This window comes from Betta splendens, chromosome 7 (assembly GCF_900634795.4).
Source record: "Betta splendens chromosome 7, fBetSpl5.4, whole genome shotgun sequence".
Lineage (NCBI taxonomy): Eukaryota > Metazoa > Chordata > Actinopteri > Anabantiformes > Osphronemidae > Betta > Betta splendens.
The window spans coordinates 12428806-12445013 of NC_040887.2; the positions used below are offsets into that span (position 1 = coordinate 12428806).

At 48.9% G+C, this 16208-nt stretch overlaps 1 protein-coding gene across 7 annotated transcripts in view; it reads left to right on the forward strand.

Moving 5' to 3' along the window:
* The window catches only part of LOC114858442 (vitamin D3 receptor A), a 41275-nt gene extending 34945 nt beyond the window's left edge, over window positions 1–6330 (forward strand). For all 7 annotated transcript variants that reach the window (XM_029155699.2, XM_029155701.2, XM_029155700.3 and 4 more), the window contains one exon: window positions 56–6330. In XM_029155699.2, the coding sequence (XP_029011532.1) occupies window positions 56–309 (254 nt within the window). In that variant the 3' untranslated portion in view covers window positions 310–6330. The remainder of the gene's footprint in view (window positions 1–55) is intronic.
* The last annotated feature ends 9878 nt before the right edge of the window (window positions 6331–16208 follow it).

A 16208-nucleotide genomic window follows, 5' to 3' on the forward strand; every position in this document is an offset into this window, starting at 1 on the left:
TTATTGACACATTTCTAGAAATCTATATTTGAGCCAATTATCTTTTCGACGGCAGATCGTCCCGGCGTCCAAGACCACGGCCGCATCGAGCAGCTCCAGGACCACCTGTCGGACATTTTGCAGGCCTACATCCGGGTCAACCACCCGGGCGGACGGCTCCTCTACGCCAAGATGATCCAGAAGTTGGCCGACCTGCGCAGCCTGAACGAAGAGCACTCCAAGCAGTACCGCTCGCTCTCCTTCCAGCCCGAGCACAGCATGCAGCTCACCCCGCTGGTGCTGGAGGTGTTCGGCAGCGAGGTGTCATAGCGGAGCGGGAGGCGCGCGCGGCTTCATCACACGCGGGATGATCGACCGAGCTCCTCCTCTTTCCCCCGAGACAACCCCAGCCCCGATCCAACCCTGGACATGTGGGAGAAGGATGGGTCAGACACGCAGACCCTCAGCCATCATCTCTTTATCATTTACCCATCTTCCTGTTCCTCTGCTGACCTCATCAAACAAGTTCCTGATGCCTGGACCTCCGACTCTATGGATTTAAGACCCCCGGAACAGGATGTGGATTTCTGCAGTACACTGCTGAGATACATTTCATTACATCACACAACTGTCCGGATACTGAACCTCCACCCTCACCCCACCAGAAACACCAGATTTGCCTTTTCACCATCCTTTTCCAGGCATCAGTAGATTCCATGTTTGATTTTGAACGGTGGAGTCTGCCTGACGGATGGGACAGTCATCTCCTTTTACCATCCTCACGCCATCGCCATCATGGTTAAGCAACATACAGATTTCCACCTATTAACCTATTCATGCTGGCATTGTGCAGTACAGTGCAGCTTTATCGCTAGCAGTGTTACTACACTACCATTAGATGTTTATAAACCATGGTTTATTTAGTTTTTTGGCAGCAATAGCATCCATATCTATTAAACATCGACTTTGCCAGGCATGGGCGCACTTAACATAACGCGATTAGAAATTCTTGGCTAACGGGGGCATGCTCCTGTGCGGCCCCTTTAAGTCTGAGTGTAATGTGAGGATTTCGTTGGTCAGATGGAAACAAGAAAGAAGGATTAAGAAATAACGCTTCAGTAGCGGGAACGGTTAGAGGTAAAGGTTGAATATGGAGGAGGGTGTAGATGCGGAGTCCTGGTCACAGGACAAGGGGAGTTCCTCAGAGCAAGAATGTATGTATAATGCTATATAAATATAAATATGCTGATATACAGATCTATATATAAATATATTTAAGAAAGCAAAACATGGTTGCTTCAGCAGAAGCAAACGGCTCTGGGTATTGTATAATGTAGTGCATTGGAAGGCCCCTCAGTCGTGGGAGCGTGTCCTCTCACAAATGAAGACACGCACCCACCCGGCTGAGACGTGCGAGGGGAGTCGTTCTATTTTTGTGACGTGTACGCAGTAAATTAGAGTATTGATGTACCACAAGGGGGTCAGCGTGCAGGCTGCGGCCGAGGGTTCGGGGCAGGGGAGCTCCTCTCTGTCAGACGTGTAACGCTCATGGACTGACAGGCGCAAAAAAAAACAAATGTCCTTTTATAATGTGGATAGTTATTATCACGGAAAAAAGAAAACTTTAAAAAAAAAAATGTCCGGCTGGTTAGATCGCTGCTAAGACAGTTAGAGCTGGATAGTTGGCTAGACACCAACTACCGGCTAATGCCTCAGGGAAACGTTTGTCTGACGATGTTTAAGATGTGTGTGTGGCGTAAGCTTACAATCATAAGACGGAGATTGTTTATTTTTTTTTAACTCTAGGTATCACTGTGATTTCTAATGATACTAAATAACAGCATAAGGAAGCTAGAAGTCTAAAATGATAATTGCTACAGGTTAGTCATTCCCAAACTTAACAGCTTGATGATGGAAACACATAAAGACATAAGATATAAAGCTGGCAAACCATTATGTGGCTGCATAACTAACAGCCATGCCTCAAAATATTGCTTGTGAATATTGTGCAGACAGTAGCAATACTCAGTAGTCAAACAATGTACAGCCAACAGTGTGTGTTGAATTTAATATCTACAGAAAGCGCTTGGCAGCAGAGCAGAGTTCTAAAGTATACAAACGTCTTTTTGTTCTATAGCAGATCTATAGTTCTAAGTGTAAAAACAAGCTTTTGTTTGATCACATCCATATCAGTTCAACACCAGCCTTATAAGCGAGGTTTCAGATGTTACTTTCCATAATTACATATCATATCACCCTTCTGTCGACACAGTGCACGCTCTCCCCTCATGCAGTCCTGGATCGCCCCCTTGTGGTCGGAACCTGTAAATACCACTTACTAAGTCTGTACATAGTTAGAGAGTTTATGTAGGCAAAATACTAAGAGTTCAGTTGTTCATAGCAGATATGGCACTATATGCAATTAGAACATGGACACCTGTGTTTGGCTGAAGTGGACAGAGGGGACGGTCCTAGTGAAGACGCTGGGTGGCTCTAAAGGAAGCATCTGTAGGATTTGGATTTATTTTGACTGACATTAAAACGTGCTCCCATCGGCAAAATAGCCTGAAAAAGCACTTTGGTCATATCAAAGCGTCGTCTAGTGAAGAGGCTGCCTCTCTCTCTCTCTCTCTGTCTTCTTAGTTCAAGACGACCCTCAGGCCATTTCAGGAATTTTGATGTATTGAGAGAGAAAAAAACCCCAAAGCTTTATGTGACTGAACATTCCCAGTGGTGGTTGTGTTGCATTCCAGCCGACTGAGTGCGAGTCCACCCAGAACCCATCAGCGAGCGCGTCCTCCCAGGGAGCGTCCCCTCTGTCCGTCCTAGGGTTATGGATGTATGCCTTCTCCTCCTTCGAGTCAATCTAGAAGCCTTTGACAATTACAGTGTACCCATAATATTTTTCTTTCTTGATTGTACATTTGAATACGTGTCAGAATTTGCTGTCTAGCTAACGCTTGGCTTTCTGCGCTGGGACGCGGGTTTGACGACGCAGAGATGAGCGCAGCGTCCTCCTGGAGACGGGAAGACGCCGACGTCGGCGGAAAAGCTCTGTGGCGAAACAACCCCCCCCCTCCCCCCTCTGCTTCTCAACAAGTACGATGTCAAACACAATCATAAGCTAACACTGCCTCAACTGACTGACACGGGATTTAGCCAGTGGCAAAGTGTCCCAGCATCAGCGTGGACGTGCCTCTTCATCCTCACCCGACCATTTAACCACCTCGTCTTCTGCAATAGCCAATCACAGCAGGACTATACGTCATAGCTTTAAGTTGGCAGCCGGTGCGGAGCTGCCTGTGAGAACGCGTGGGAGTCGCAGCTGCCGTGGGGTCGGACACGGCCCCCGGTCGGTTCCGCTCCTCCTCCGGCGTCCACACGCTGTAGGACCGTGGGCGATGAAGGACTTAGTGATGTACAGTACAGGCGCTGTCGCCTCCTGAACCCAAAGTGTAACATTACCCGTCTCACTACTGTGTCTCACATTGCAGCTTGTGAAATTTTATACGTGTCGTTAAAAAAAAAACAGGACTTTTTTTGCATCAACATCTACATCATCTTCTCGCTAAAGAAATGCAGGACGGGGTGGCGTGAGAGCGCGCTCAGTGGCGCGGGTTCTGTAGTCGTGCTGTGCTGCTGGTGGATCATCTTTTAGTTTCGCATCGTAACCGGTTTGCTTCGGGCTCGACTCGGAGAATGCGACGCCCGTAGGACCGGCCCGGCCCAACGTCTCGGACGCGAGCACTCAAACGGACCCAAACGGCGCTGAGGTCTCTCGCGCTCGGCCCCTCTCAAGCCAGGTCTGCAGCTTCACCTCAGTAGCCTTACTGACAGTGACCTCACTCAGCTGGAAACATGATACCTCAGAATTCACAGGATGACTTTTACAATAGCTGCGAAGGGAACCAAACATAGCCTCGCTCACACACACACACACACACACACACACACACACACACACACACACACACACACAGTAAAGTAGTTTCCAGTTGTCCCCTAGAATCCTGTTGCTAGTAGACCAGTCAGTGTTTAACCCTTTCACCCCCGTCATTTCCTTTCCTGCTTCACCCACTTGTTCCTCATTTCTGCCTGACTCTCTATTTTTTTCTGTCTCTGCGAACCGATGACGTGCCGCTAAGCTTTAGCGCTGCGTTTAACCAAACATACTACCTCTCCCTTCCGCACATATATATAAATATAAATATATATATAAATTTTGTCTTCGCATGATTGTGTTTATTATAAGGCCTATTTTTTTCTCAACACTAATTTAGGTTTTGTGTAAATATACTGTATTTTCCTGTTTTATTTTCTCTCTTCAAATGCTGGATGTGGTTTTATTTTATTTTATTAACCTCAAATCTCATGTAAAACTACAAAGGTTAGTGAGTGAATTTAGAGGCCTCTTCAGCATCGCATTCAAATGCATGGAAGTCTACATTCACATAGCAGCTAAAACACCCAGTACACTTATTATAAACGCAGATTTTATTAGTTTTATTGGAAATATTTTGAAGAATTGCACGAGGAAACACTATGAGCACTATGACACTTGATTGGACTCATTAAACCTGTAGGTTGTGAAGCCTTCAAGTTAAATTGGGTGTTTTAGAGGAGAACAGATGTGTCCTAATCCTTTTAAATAGCAACGCTACCAATGTAACAATCTAATTGTGATGATTGGTATAACAAAGGGAGGGAGGACGCACACTAGGCCAAACACTGACAGCTGACTGCTATGTGAATGGTTCCCATGGCCCCAAATACAGGGAGTGGTAGTCTGCTCCGTCCCAGCACCCGGCGCTCGGAGCAGTGGTGCCGCTCAGTCACCCTGGCTCTGGTGCCGTGGCTTCGCAGCGTGTACGAGCTTCTCCCGCGCCTCCGGTGGGGGTCGTATCGTGGCGGGACCGGTTTCTGAGCGTGTGGATGACCAGCGGGCGGCCCCTCGCTCCGCTGCTGGGCAGAGCTCCTGCTGCGGCCCAGCTCCAGCACTCTGCCTTATTCGAACCGATTCTCATCTCTCCTCTGATTCGTCTTTTGGAAAACCAGGCCTTTCGGGCCGCGCGCTGCTCACGACAGGAGTATGAAACCGATACGGGAAAAAGCCCAACTTGGAGCTTCACCTGTTAGGACCTTTTTTTTTGTAAGATATGTGGCTTGTACAGAAAATGTAGTTGCCTGCGTTGACCCTGAGGAGAGCAGGACGCCAGAAAACCCACTTTTCTACTTGTTCTAAAAAGTTGCTCTGATTGCATTTCTCTGCTACCTCTCTCTAAATATGCGCTTGCTCGTACACACACGCACTTAAACAGCTGCACTCACCCTCACATACTGCGTGACACACTGAATGCACACACACACACACTCACACACACATTTTTCTCCTTCACCAGCAGTTATTTGCCAATGATGCACTCGTGTTTTTGTCTCTAAATGCTCTGCAGAACGTTTAACGTTGAAAAACTAGTTTCTTTTAGTCTCTCTTTTTTAATTTTAATTACTAATCTCTAAGTATGACCTGGGGTAGCCAGGTTAGGGTTAAATTAAATGAGTTAATACATCAGTACACAGAAAAACAAGTAAATGCACATATTGCTGAGCTCAGTTGTACCTTGGTGTGCCTAGAACCCACAGCCTTATTTTGGGACAATATCAGGGGTTTTAAACAAGACTAGAGGATAATCTGTATTTTTATTTATGATGTTAAGACAGTTTCATTGAGTTTTTGTAGCTGTTTTATCCTCCTCATATCCACAGATTTTGAGTTGCTGTAATTAGTGATGCTCGTGGGAGGTGCATGTGAGCAGGACGTGCTACGTCTGTATCTCTACTGGTTGTTATTATATTTTAATTTATTTACCCTTGGATATTTGTTCAGTGACTTTTGGTTCTTCTGATGCCTTGCTGTGCATATTGAACAGTCTACTAAAGTTTATAGATTATTGATTTATTTAATTTAAATTTATCAGCTACCTCCTGGTGGCAAACATCCCCTTTTTAAAAGGTTTTAAATGATATTTGTCCTCAGCGTCCCAAGATAAGTACCCTGTTAGCTTGACACGTGCACGCCACCATGCAGTAAATCTCACCGGACGTCAGCGCTACTAGAAACCAGGTACGTCTGCTGTGGAGCAGGACTGTACCTTTTAACCAGCGTTTCTCTTCATGGTTGGAAATCACCGCCTGTTTTTTGTGTTGCGCTTTTCTTTTTGCTCTTCTTACCTTTTTGAAGTTGATCTATTGTACTTTGATTACATGCATTGTATGTAGTAAACTTAAAAAATATAAATGCTAATGTTTTGGGGAAATCACAAATAAAACCGCTGTAAATACTGATGCAAAACATCCCTTGTGTTGCGTGTTTGTTTTGGGTTTTTATGGTTGAAGACTTGCTTCCGGGTGCTTTTCACAGAAGTCAGATTTTACAGTTTTGTTCTTCTCCCTGGAACAAACACGTTGGGGAAAATGTCCCCATGACTTAATAATGCTCACTGCATTCTTTCAACAACTCGGGGACGAGTCCTCAGTTCCCGTAAAGAGCATTTGTGGGTTATTCATGCTTAGTGGGACCGTTTTTCCAGAAACACACTGTTACTGTTTGAATATTGAGATGCCACTTCCTGTTCTCTGAAATTCCCTTTGTCTCAGATGTCTTTTTTCCCAGCATTGTTCAAATGTTTAACCAGCAACCAGCAAACAAAGAGGGTTTTTTTTAATTCACAAAGTGGCAGAAACCGTAATATGAGATGCAGGTAAAAGGCCAGTTTGTGTCATATTGTAGATGATCAAAGCTGTTTATGCACAGACCTAAACAGGAGGGGGCGCCACGATGCTGTTGAGTTACATTGACAGAAGTGGTTTCCATTTAAACACCTGTTTACGTCCTGTAATGAAGATCCTTGTTTTCACGGTAGTAAATCATAAAAGCAGGAGAACTCTGCGTCCCTCGAAGCAGGACTGGGTCAGAACGCTCCAGAACTGCAGCTCTGTGGTCCGTGTCCATCAAATCAATGTCTGATACAGTTGCATTGTGGGCTTTTCCCCGCGTTTGTTAAACATCCAGCTTCGAGCCTCTTCGCTCACCTTCTGTGTACTTTCGCGTCCTGCTTGTTTTCTGCAGCCGTCGCTCCCCTCTGATGTGCGACGGGCGTTGGCGCAGGGCGCTTTACCAAGAGCCAGCGGAGGTGGACGCCTGCAAATCCAATAAGCGCTTCAGATTTGTCTTGCAGCGCAGACCAACCTGACACTTCCCTCATTCGCCCGTGTTATTACAGACCCCGCCCGGCCGACCCGCTCAGCAGCATCAAATGAAACTAATGAGTTATTTACCAACTCCTACATGACCTGGTCTGGGAAGCAGGAGTGTGACGGACCCCCCCCCCCCCTCCATACAGATGGATGGGGATGCAGGGGAGCGGTGATTAGTGGCCGGAGAACTTTAAGCTGTTTGATGACACAAAATCATAAAAGGCTCTTGAATGGAATGCGTGTGGTGCAGTTCAAACACATCGGCTCCTCCACCAGTTCGCAGCTGTGTTGTTTGTTGAACCGCTTCTCCCACGTCGGGTTCCTCTCTGACCGCCGACCAGATGCTGACGGCTGATTGACTATCCTCTCGCTCGCTCGCTTAAAGCTCCACCGTTTAAGTGTGAGACGGAGCCGAAACGCTCGCATTGCTGCGTAATTACGCCGCACAGGCGCTTTTTGGAGGGGGGGGGGGGTGACACACAAAGACGCGCAGAGGTGCGATTACGTTCCATTTGCGACGACGTCGGCATCCCCGCGAGTGCTTCTGAGTCATTTCCTGCTCAAGGTGACGCGTTCAGATGCCGATTACTGGAACGTTGCTGTACGCCGCGTTGCAACCGCCAAAGAAAACAGGCTGATTCACTGAGATTGAAAATGTCGCTAATTAAAGGATGAAGATGGAGTTTCCCACTGTTTCTCCAGCTCTCAATAGTTCCCTCACTGGACTCAAAGATTCAAGCAGTTCAACTGGATAATGTCCCCGTGTTTCTTGTGTTAAAGGAACATGACGCACATACAACATACACAAACCTGCCTCTTACTCAGTCTCATGCTACACGATATGATCCAGAATAGGAAAAGGTCATCGTCTGCCATCGTTTCTAAAGCCTTGGTCGCAGGGAGGAAGATGCGTGATGGGAGCCGCCCAGAGGAATCTCCCCGTGAGGGCGGAGCCGCTGCGCTGGATGGGATCCCTGCGTCCGACACCCACAGCTGTTGCAGCAGGCGCTGGGGTTCGGGTCGGTGCCCCCCCCCCCATCTGTCCTGGCGGTGTTTGTTCTCCACCACCTTAGCTCAGCCTGGTATTAGACAGGTACCATCCGAGGGCCCCGACCCAGGCGCTTTGCTGCTTCTTCTTCTGTGCAAACAGCTTCCTGCTGCAGCTGGAAGCGAGTTTGTCGGGAGCAGTGGGAATAAGTTAGTTCAGTAAAGCTGCAAGTCATAAAAAGGAAACAATGAGGTGGAAGATGCCAAAACGCTCTGTCTCTGGGGGAACCTGAGGAGCTGGGGGCGCACGGCGGAGGTCCAGAGTGAAGGTGCGGAGGCATCACCTCCAGCGGTGCTCGGGTCCGGTCCAGGCCGGGTCCGGTCCCGGCCGGTTCCACCGTACGCTCCACTCTGACCTGCGCCGGCGTCACAAGACAAACAACATTGCAGACGTCTGCGTGGGAGGTTGTGATTCACACAATTTCGAAAGGTGAGAGTTTACATTGTTGCGTATCCGCTGTATTGTAGCTTTAAGGAAGTAACTCCTGTGTATTGTGACCTGTCACACACCATACTTTACGTATGAAACTGAAACTGATTGACCCTTTTAACGCTGGAACAGGAACGGGCAGAAGAAAACGAGACGACTAATAAGCGGAAGAAGCACTTGCAAAGAAACGGGAGAAAATTAGAGAACGAAGTGCTTCGCAAAGTGACAGAGAGGAAAAAGTGAAGAGGGGAAAACGGGGAAGCAGAGGGAGGCTGTGGGTGAAAATGAGGGTGTGGTGTTTTAAACGACGAGGATCATGGGGCTGCAGAGAGAGAGAGAGAGAGAGCAAACAGACGAGAGAAGTTGCGGTAACGCTGCTGACGCACATGTGAAACACTGAGGGGAGGGATTGATGGAAAGGAATCTCTGGCTGGGAACATCAAACCTCGAGACGAGGTCAGAAAGCCACTGGCGACATGACACACGCACCAGCATCAGCCTGGTAATAATAACAGTAATAATAGCAGGCTAATAGGTGATAATCATCGATGGAGTTATGAGGGTGAAACCTCAGGGACTGGGACCCCCCCCCCCCTCCACACACACACACACACACACACACACACACACACACACACACACACACACACACATCTCTACGATGGTTGTTGTCTGACAGATCCACTAAGCAGCATCAGATCATCCATCTGTGTGTGTGTGTGTGTGTGTGTGTGTGTGTGTGTGTGTGTGTGTGTGTGTGTGTGTGTGGTTGCACGCATATGTGAGCGTGTGTGTGTGTTCTGGCCAGTGAGAGCGTGGGAATGTGGTGAAGGATTTTTGTGGCGTTTTAAATGTTTGTTATTAAATATTACCGCAAGGGACCACGACCAAACCCCAGACACGCCCCCTCTGCTCGTCCTCATCCTTCGCTCCCTCCTCCTCCTCCCCAAGTAAAAATGAAACCAAAGAGATTCGCCAGTTGGTTAAAATAAATCTTTAGGAAGAGGCCAAAAAAATTCGTAACCGAACTATGACAGGGCTTAGAAAAATTCTAATTAAAACAACCAGGGTCACATGAAGAGGTCAAGCAAATAATACGCCAGCAGCCTAATAATAAACTCACAGCTCCACTTTTTAAACGTAGGACTAAAGGCAGCGGGTGGAGGGAGACTGTGCAGGTGTCCCTAATAAAGTGGCCAATCCGTTATCTCCTGCACTGGTTATTGTTTAATGGTTTTGTTGGGACGGCGCTGACCTGCTAATAAACCACAAAGCTACATTAGCATTTCATCACGCGCTCGTCTAGCGGCTTCGCTCACTGCACGAGGCCCGCCGGGAGTCGAGCCCAGTCGAGGGTCTGGGTCTCGCGATGTTTGGGTCCGCAGATAAGCGCGTGGGACTGATCCTCCCCTCATAACGATGCTGAGCGCTCCACTGTAAACGGAGCGGCTTCCTCCCGCTGGGCCGATGCCTATCGTCCCGTGCGCCTCTTCCTGGCGGTTTTCCCAGAGGGCCGCCGGCGCGGAGGGATCCTCCACGTTCGTGGCCGTGGTGCTGCGGTCTCGCCGTACCGTACGCCGCTCCGCTGCTGACAGGAGGTCAAGTTTAGGGTGGAGCGGACAGATGGAGGCATTCATCCATACTGTAAACATCTTTCTCCACTTACCAAATGCCGTTTTTTTTCCTTTCCTCGGTGGAGCACGTCCACCCTTGACCCCTCGCATCATCCACGTTCGGCTTCCAGCCCTCCTGCGCCTGTGGTTGCGCAGCTCTGCGCAGCGCGCGCGCTCGGCCCGGCCCCGCTCGTTCTCTTCCTCTCTCCGCTGCGTGGTATTTGCGTCCATGTAGTGCAGCGCGTGGTTTGTTTCCTGCCAAGGCAGATTTACAGCAGTTTAGAGGTCATATAAACAGGAATTCAGGAATACGCTGCAGGAGGCGGACTATTTTTAGGCGGAATCCGATTTTTCTTCTGTTTTGCTAAAACAGGTGGAGGAAGAGGCTCAGTTAATCATGTATTGTTAGCTCAAGTAGGGGTTTTGTGTTACTGCATTTATTATTCTTGCACAATATATAGGAAGTAATTTAAAGGATGATTCAGTGGCGATATGGCGGGTTTATTTCTTGCCCTCCGCTTCATTCCATACACGTGTGCAGCGTAGACGCTGATTTTCCTTCTTTATCTCACTTAATTCCCGCTGCTCTCAACTTTCTCCCTCATTTCTGACTTACTGGTATCTTTCTGCTTAAAATTAATGATAATAAAAAAACACAGCGTACGAGAGCCCAATCAGGACTCCAAGCTTTTCCGCACAAGCAGCCAAATTTACCCTCGTGGTTTTCCGCGTGTTTATTTTGGGTTTTCTTCTGGGACGACATATCTGCGGGAAAAGCAAACGGCCCGGAGCGGGTGCTTTCCCTCTGGGGATCATCTCGGTGCAGGGTAAAAATAGGAAAGGCTTTTTTTTTGGGAGGGAATGAAATTAAGGATTGGCGAGCGCCTCCCGAGGGTCCTGTCCTCTGGAAGCTGGGACAGGACGGGAGAGATCATCACTCATTCTCTCCTTTTGTTTGTGTGTGTGTTTTTTTTTTTTGTTTAATTCCCCGTCTTTCCATTCCACGGAGCATGTGAAAACAGCAATTTGGGGTCTCGATTTAGACACAATAGAAACCCGCCGCAGCCGCTGTTCGCAGCTTTTTTAAATGTCACTGTAATTTCACAGCACAATTAGCAGCGAGACGACGCGGAGCGCTTTTTCAACGGATTTGTCACAGGAACGTGTCTCGCCCTGCGCCTCTCTCCCGCTCCCGTCTGTGGGAGGATTCATCTCTGTCATTCCCTTCAAAAAAAAAAAAAAATCCTCTGCACTTTCCCCCACGCGCTTTTATTTTTTTTCCACCAGCTGAACCCGATGGCTGTCACTGTAGGATGTGTGTGTGGGTTGCGAGGAATTCGGGGATAGGAAAAAACCTCCTCCGCTCCGACTCCTCGGTTTGACCTGTGTTTAACACGGTGTCTGCTATGGCCATCTACTACTACTGCTGCTACTACAACCGTCTGCAGCCTATCTGCGGGAGGAGGCTGCGCTCCGCTCGCACCCGGGGACACGCCGGACAACTAAATTGTGTTGTTGACGTGCCGTTTAGCGCACGCCAGCCTGCAAAACTCTTCAGAGCGTCTCGCTTTCCCGGCTGCGGCCTCCGTCCAGCTGCTGTCAGCGACGCGATGGAGTCGAGCCTCCGATAGTTCCCCCCTCGGCTCAGAGGCAGAGGTGGGAGTTGCTGCCAGTGAGAGTAAGAGCTGTCAACGCACCCAAGGCACATTCTGCTCCTCCGGCTCCTCACTGAGGAGTTTTACTGTCACAATCCTGCAGCTGAACACAGAAGATTTGTAGATTTATTAAACCACGTCCCTCTCGTTCATCTTATCACTTCTCACATCTCTCTAGTGTTTGCTTTTTCGCTCACAGTAGCTTTCGTGCAGAAAACCTCTAAATCCCATCCGTGATCGTTTTATGTGCAGTCGTATGTAGAAATACATCCCCGGTATTGCAGAATTGCCTCAGTGCCATGTGCTGTAAGCGTCGTGTGCAGGGAATAAGCTGGAAGCAGAAAGGGGATGTGTGGATGGCAGCTGACGCGTCGTGGATACACATGTACGTGGTGGCGCAGAGCACGCGTGTGGAACGCGGTTCAGGAGGAAGTGAAGCCTCCGAGGAAACGCAACACCCAGTGACACCAGCATGAGCCAGGCACTGGACCAGCAGGTTACTGGTCGCTGGTGACAACTGCTCTCGCTTATGTCGTAATTGGCTTCATTTCCACACGCACTGACCACAGCTTTCATCACCCAGCTGGTCACTAGGGTGTGTTGGGGACTTGCCAGGCTGCTGACGCTGTCACTGTGGAGATACGTACACACACAGCGCTGTTCTGTTTCACAAAGCAACTCGCGCAAACCCACTTAAGACGAGGCCGAGCGGGGCTTTTGCAAATGATTCTAAATATAGACTCTGTTTGATGCATGTGTGAGGGCTGAAGCGGTGATTGGAAGCAGAAACGCCCACATAGAACATCTGATACAAGCCTGATGCTGAGTTCTGAAAGGCCCAGGAACGGTCAGTCCAGCAAGTGATGGGTGCTATAAGATCATTATACTGAACATTCCTTTATGTCTGTGCTCCATCAGAGACATGCATCTCTAGTTAGAGACGCACACACGCACGCACGCACGCACACACACACACACACACACACACACACACACACACACACACACACACACACACACACACACACACACACACACAAACACACACACACACACACATACACACACACACACACACACACCAGGCGTCAGAAGGACACACTGCAGCCTGTCGCCTCCCAGGTCCGGCACTGAGCGTGTTGTTTGTTTAAGCGAACCCATGTGAGAGTTAAAAATGGAATGTTTCAGCTGCATAAAACGCTTCCTGTTTTGATGAGCCCCCGTCGCACCGGCAGCCTGACGCACGGGGGGAAAGCCGCACGTGTGGGTCCAGATAAGCCGATGTTGTCTGTGCTGGTACGGTTTGTGTTGCACGGTTACCTGTCTGTTGGGCACGATGGATGGATGAAAGTATGGATGAATGAAAAAAAGAATGGATGGATGAAAGGATAGATGGATGAAAAAAGAATGGATGGATGAAAAAAGAATGGATGGATGAAAAAAGAATAGATGGATGAAAAAAGGAATGGATGGATGAAAGGATCGATGGATGGATGGTGGGTTGATTGATTGACTGTCCTGACTGAAATGAAGGGCTGGGTTGTTTTTGTACAAATATGAGACATCACAGGAAAACAATGGCCTGCAGACATTTAAGTGTTGTAAAATCCACTGACGGGCCATGAAGGCGACGCCCAGAGCTGGAGCTGCTCGACCGCCGGTGGAGCAGCTCCTCACTAACGCGCTGCTGCAGTGGAAGCAAAGTGTGCGTTCACACCTTCACCTGCTCTGGCCACGATTAAAAACATCTGACCTGTAACTTTAACGACCTTAAATGAACAGATTTTTTTGGTTAAGTGCTTTTGTTTGTTTGTTTTTTCAATGCAGCAACCAAGTAAACATACAATACATAAACAGCGATATATAAAAAATCAGAGGAAATGAGTTTTCCAGCACAGGACACCAGAAGACATTATTCAGATCTGTATTTGTATACATGAAAGATTTATAATCAAGCCATTATTGCCACGGGCTCAGTGGTTATGATTCGGAACAGATGATTGTCTAATAACACAAATCCCAGAACTCAGTGTTTTTTCGACTCCATCCAAACTGTTCTGCTCTCGAACCGCAGCGAACGTGAACGGCTGCAGACGCGAGCTGCTGCTGCTGCTGCTCGGATGAGGGCGTGTGCAGGTGTTTCCAGCGTCAAAGCGGAGGAGCGCGCTCCTCCTGAGGGGCCTTCCACCCGCTGCGCTCCAACCACGGTCCCACCGCGACACACACACACGCACGCACACGCACACACACACACACACGCACTATAGAGCCGTGTGTGATGCGATAAACAGTGCTGCCGCTGCCGCTTCACACGACCTGCGTCTTTGAAACTGCGCACTACGCATTTTATACGTTCGATCCTCCGCGTGTCTCCTCTTCGTAGCGCACACGCCGCTCTGTGAGGACACACAACCCTGCGCACCACAACCCACGCCCACACATGCACTCCCTCTTCCCCTTCCCTCCCTTGTCTCTAAATCCTGCAGCTGTTGCCCTTACTCACATCGCCGCCTCCTCCAGACGGACTCTGGACGGTGCGTGCGTGCGTGCGTGCGTGCGTGCGTGGAGGGATCAGCTAAAACCCCAGTTTTTCAATGAAGGCTGGAGCAGGCGAGGTTGAGGCGTGAATGAGAGGATGGATGAAAAATCCCCCTTGATTTCCCCCCAGAGACAGCCTCCATCTTTCCTTTCTCCCAGGCCCATTGTGTTCCCTCTTCGCCTCCTTCCTCCATCCACATCCTTAGCAGAGACGCTCCACAAATCCATCAGCCACATCTGGCTCCACGGTGAACATGAAGTGGGGAGTTGTTTAAGAAAATGCCTAAATATAAAACAGGGGCTCACAGTTACTGTAACCAACCTGTTGGCTGTGGTTTCGTCTAGTAAAGTTAGGCCATGACCTAATAGCACCTGAGCAACTTCTTCATAATAATTAACCCTGTCACCATTTACACGTAGCACCGACCCTGACGTCCTTTAATGCCTGCGTTCTGTGCTCTGACAGTAGATTCTAACCCATGAACGTGCGTTGGTTTCCCACTGCGGTTCCTGTAAACAGCGTTAATGTGTTGCATGGGATGAAGCGCCCGCTCCGCGTCTAGCAGACTTGTATACATTGCTGGCAGCGTCACGTACACACTGGTGTTTACGTGAGGCCGAGGTTTATTTATATTGAAGTCAGGGCTGTAACAACAAGCTGTTAAACACGCTGAGATGTGACTGGTTGCAGGCGGCGCCGCTCTAATAATGAACGGCGGCCGTTTCAGCAGCTGGTGAGGAAGCGGCCGCGCTGCTTCGCATCGCGTGTGCGCCGAGGTTTGCAAATATCAACAGCGTTTCCAGAGAGACCGTCGTTTCTGTGTTGAAACATGGCCCTGGGTCGCGCCTCATCGGAAGAGTATGAGGGGGGGGGGGGCAGCTGCTTTGTTGCCACGGCAACAGCCGCCACGAACACACGCTGCATCATTTGCAGATTTTGTAAAACACTGATAGTCAGTGCTTGATGATCTCATGCAGTGGATGCTATCAGTGTGTGTGTGTGTGTGTGTGTGTGTGTGTGTGTGTGTGTGTGTGTGTGTGTGTGTGTGTGTGTGTGTGTGTGTGTGTGTGTGTGTGTGTGTGTGTGTGTGTGGTTCACCAAGGAAAGACTTGACCCGTGCCAGAACGCCAGAACCACTTAACCTCTGCATTACGCTCACACGTGCATCAGCACACAGCCCTCGACGTCACGCTGAACGCCCAACATATGGACCCCATAAATCCAAACAGACCCATAAATCCCCGCATTTCATTTTTTGTTCAACAGGATCAAGTCCTTGGGGTCGTTTTTTTAAGAAGCTCGCGTCGTCAGCTGGCGCGTTAAACGGCCCGTTATGGACGGGCTTCACACGCTTCTAACAGAGCCGTCAGGAGGCGAGAAGCACGGGTCAGGGTTCTGAGCCTTTTAAAGGCGCTGATACATTCTTTGATGCATTCTTCTGCTGCTGCTGCGTTTTCGTCACCGGTAGTGGCAACAATAACATCTGTCCAGATGTTACACCCAAAAAAGCTGCGCTGACTGCCTCAAGAAGTATCGCTTTGACAAACGTGGACGTAAAAGTGGCGAAACGCAAGCGACGGGGCCAGAGTTTGTGCAGCGGCTCGCGTCAGAAACACTTGAAGGCCCCACTTCCTAAATGATGCGGTCTTTCAGCAACTGCTAATAAAACAAGATGACAAAACAATGTGCGG